The 4,207-nt window shown below is 38.5% G+C and overlaps 1 protein-coding gene across 1 annotated transcript; it reads left to right on the top strand.

Moving 5' to 3' along the window:
* The first annotated feature begins 1,339 nt into the window (after positions 1-1,339).
* Positions 1,340-3,800, top strand: LOC119979817 (NAC domain-containing protein 17-like). Its single transcript, XM_038822446.1, has 4 exons — positions 1,340-1,529; positions 2,420-2,697; positions 2,779-3,084; positions 3,300-3,800. The coding sequence occupies exons 1-4, from the start codon at positions 1,340-1,342 to the stop codon at positions 3,798-3,800; spliced, it is 1,275 nt and encodes a 424-aa protein (XP_038678374.1).
* Positions 3,801-4,207: the final 407 nt, after the last annotated feature.

The following is a 4,207-nucleotide window of genomic DNA, read 5'->3' as shown; positions in this document are numbered from 1 at the left end:
AAATCACTTCTATTTAAAATAATAAATTAATTCCATTCAAAACAATATATTAATTATATTTAATATTAATCAATTAATGTTATTTAAAATAATAAATTAATGTTATTAAAAATGGGAGACTTTTTTTTGCTTGATTTCATGATATGGGGAGGAAAAGATGTCGTCGGAAAGAGAGAGACCATTGAGGAGAGAGAAAAAAGAGAGGAGAAAGAGGAGTGAGGAGAGAGAAAGAAGAGAGAGAGGAGTGAGAAAGAGGATTGTGGAGAGAGGAGAGATAGTAAAGTAATAAAAAAAATATATTTTATATTTATGAAAGTGAATAGTGGTTCTCTAGATGTAGGGAATCACTGTTCATGTTCTGTAAAATTGGGAACCTCAGATAATCTGATGCAAAGCTCTATTTTGATAAGTTCTCTATAATCGTTCCTTATTTTACAGACAGATCAATGTTTAAGTAATCTGATATGGATACTCTAATAGGCTTTAAAGATAAGTGGTCCGTTAATCAGTGCGTGCCTCCCAATAGCAATTAAGCCCAATGTTCTCCCGGTAGCAATGAACTTTACCTAATGGGCCGGTTCTAATTAAGTATTTGGATTCGGCCTAAATTTAATCGAAAAAATATCCAAAAATATTCTAAAATATCCAAAAGTATTGTAATCGAAAACCGAAAACCACGGTTTGGATTAGTTTTTCGGTTGCGGATTGGTTATGAGAAAAATTTTCTAAAATTGTAATCGAAATAAAAAAGGATCGATTATGGCTGCGGATTTGTTATGGAAAAAATATTCTAAAATTGTGCCGAAATAAAAAAGGATAGGTTATGCGGATTGGTTATGGAAAAAATATTCTAAAATTGTAATCGAAATCAAAAATCGAACCCGAAAATTGAATAACCACGGTTTGGATTGATTCTTCAGCTGCGGATTTGTTATGGTTGCGGATTGTGTATGGACACCCCTACTACAGTCAGTCTCAATTCTCAAAACAGGAAATAAAAAATTAACCTAATTTTCACCGAAACTTCGATTCCGCAATGCTTCTTTATTAAGCAAGTATATCACCCACCACAGCGGCTCACCTACCCACCTTCCATATTTTCGTTTAATTGGCCATTACACAATTTACCCTCTCGAAACACTATTTATTTTGAGGAGTCCAAAATTCGTAATCCAGTAAAAATCTTTTCACATCTCTCCTCTACCCTGATCGAGATTGTTAATCGATCAAAATCTTTTTCGATCTCTCCTTTGCCCTAATCGGAATTGTTAATTAGTGAAGTAGTTTCTGTGTGTACTTATCTGATTTTGAGCGACGTTGTCTCATGTATGGTTTAGCGATGAATGTTTTGTCGGATTTGTGTTTTAACAGTCCTGATGAGTGGGTTTGGCCACCGGGGTTTCGGTTCCATCCGACTGATGAGGAGTTGGTTCTGTACTATTTGAAGAGAAAGATATGTAGAAAGAAGTTGAAGCTGGATGTAATCCGAGAGACTGATGTGTACAAATGGGATCCTGAAGAATTGCTTGGTATGTACTTTTTCTCCTTCTTTATAGATTGTGTTTTTGTTAAGAACCAGGCAAGGTGCGCACCCATATACACACCCAATAAGCCCATACATTCCTTAACCAACCACTTCTCATATATGGGCTGGTTGTAACCAACAAGCCCAATAGGCCACTACCTAGAAAACTTGTTACACATTCAGCAAACCCATACATTCCTTAGCCAACCACATAAGCCCAACCACTACCCACATATAGGTTGGTTGTAATCAGCAAGCTCAATAGACCACTACCTAGAAAACTTGTTAGCTGATTGAGGAAGACATTTGCGCTTTTTATCAATAGATCACAAGTCCCCTATCTAAGTAATGTGGGACATTCGTATCAATACCCCCCGTTTTACTAAGCTGACGCCTACGTCGGCTGCACTCAGTGGAGATCTTTCACTGGACTGGGGTCCTTACCGTACCACCAGATCCACTGGTAGCCCTTTCCGTGGTGACCCAATCCAGTTCCACATCTGGACGAAGCCAATGCCCACGTTGGCTGCACTCAGTGGGGGTCTTTCACTGGGCTGGGGCTTACCCGTACCACCAGATCCACTGGTAGCCCTTTCCATGGCGGCCCAGTCCAGTCCCATACCTGGACGAAGGGAGATCCAAACACCCACATGTGTTCCAAGATTTATTATGTTATTTCTAATTTGAGGTTTTGTTTGGTTGGATAGTGTTTAATTGCTTTGATAGTTCGTTTTTAATTTTCTCTTTTAAATCTTTTGATGTTACAGAAAAAGGTTGAACTAAAAGATTTAACGTTAGAATGGTGTATTTTGGAACATTCCTATCATTTTTGAAGGCATGTCTTGAGGTTTTAGTTATTGGATTATAATTTTCTTCTAAAAAATTGATTTTCAGGGCAATCAATATTGAAAACTGGAGATCGGCTGTGGTTCTTTTTCAGTCCAAGGGATAGAAAGTATCCCAATGGAGCAAGATCAAATAGGGCAACCAAACATGGCTATTGGAAAGCTACTGGAAAGGATCGCAATGTTTCTTGCAACTCTCGCACTGTTGGAGTAAAGAAAACCCTTGTGTATTACAGGGGCCGAGCACCAAGTGGTGAGCGCACAGACTGGGTGATGCATGAATACACATTGGATGAAGAGGAGCTCAAGAGATGCCAGAATGTAATGGTATGTCATCTTGATAATCTCTCTTTTAAAGTTTTTCCATGCATACCTTCTTCGTTTTTAAATTAACATTTTCTATTTCAGGATTATTATGCGCTGTATAAGGTCTACAAAAAAAGTGGACTTGGTCCAAAAAATGGTGAACAGTATGGAGCACCATTTAAAGAAGAAGACTGGGCTGATGATGATGAATGCCAAGATGTCATGGACACTACTAAGTCTAGGGTTCCTGTGGAACAGCATTATGAGGTTACTTCTTTTGGTAATGTAAAAGCTAATGGCCATATTGAACCTTTAGCAATTAACCTTGAGGAGTTTTCGACGCAAATCATGGATGAGACTGATCTTCAGCAGCCACAGGATATTGGCTATGGCTATACACTATCCCAGGTCGGTACTTTTAGAACATCAAATCATTCAACTATAAATTTGTGTTCTATTAATGCTGCATTGTCAAATGACTTGTTAATTCATTAAATATGTCTTGCCTGGCTGACATTTGAGCCTTCTTGGCAAAATTCTAAATTCATTATTTACATTGGTGAATCTTATTATTTTATTGTGCAAGTGTGGGTTTTATTAATCTTTGTAATTTGATCTTACAGGTTGTTGGTACTCACTTGGAACCATCACTCACGAATGTTATCCTTCCTCAACCAGTCCCTGTTGCAGCTAGCCATCAACAGTACTTTGGTGAGCAGACAGGCTTTGGTGTTCCCCAGCAAGCTGCATCTGGAATGCAAATGCGTGAGGTACTTGAGGTCAATTCTGCTCCTAATGATGGTGGACGAGCAGTTCATCACGTAAATGTGAGAAACTTCATTGAAACTGACGATCTCCTCACGCCAGATCCTACTTTTACTATAGTCGAGAATCCGGTGCAGAATTTTCAGCTTGATGGATTCAATGGGTTTCATCTGTACCAGGATGCGCAGATGTTCCTACCTGCTGATCACCAAACAATGTCACATCCTTACATGAATTCCATGGGGCAGGATATGGCGAACCAGGTGGATTATCAGTTGCCACTCCCTTTCGCGGGTGCAGCTCTTAATCATCAGATTATCAGTACTTCGTGGACATATAACCAACCATCACAATACTGATTTTGTTCGTGCAGTATCACACCAGGGTTCCCTCTACCAACCAACATCAGGAACTTAAACAAACAAGATTTACTTACTAATAATGCGTTTGGTCTTGTACGACCAAGCTACTTGTTTACTTAGTTTCGTTACCTATATTAGACTAAATTGTTGTTCGTCTTATCCCATTCATGCGGAGCTCTTGGTCATTTGAGCCAGCTCCAAGAGCTCTTGTATTACTAGTACTTTCTAAATAAATTTTTTGGTTCAACAGGTGGCATTCATAGCCATCTAAATAATTAGCAATTTTGGTCATACTTGAGTTATAAATATTCAGCTCCAATGAGTCTCCATTGATACCTTCACAGCCTTCTCTACCTTCTTTCTGTCCAATGTCAAATTCCACATTTAATTTAGAAGACCATCCT

The sequence above is a fragment of the Tripterygium wilfordii genome, chromosome 15, assembly GCF_013401445.1.
Source record: "Tripterygium wilfordii isolate XIE 37 chromosome 15, ASM1340144v1, whole genome shotgun sequence".
Classification (NCBI taxonomy): domain Eukaryota; kingdom Viridiplantae; phylum Streptophyta; class Magnoliopsida; order Celastrales; family Celastraceae; genus Tripterygium; species Tripterygium wilfordii.
This window is presented reverse-complemented; position numbering and strand designations above follow the sequence as displayed.

Bases quoted from the DNA above. Each gene is read 5' to 3' on its own strand.
- LOC119979817 (XM_038822446.1), top strand. From the start codon at position 1,340: ATGAATGTTTTGTCGGATTTGTGTTTTAACAGTCCTGATGAGTGGGTT. The intron at 1,530-2,419 runs GTATGTACTTTT...ATTGATTTTCAG, and splicing joins GGATCCTGAAGAATTGCTTG to GGCAATCAATATTGAAAACT. The intron at 2,698-2,778 runs GTATGTCATCTT...TTTCTATTTCAG, and splicing joins AGAGATGCCAGAATGTAATG to GATTATTATGCGCTGTATAA.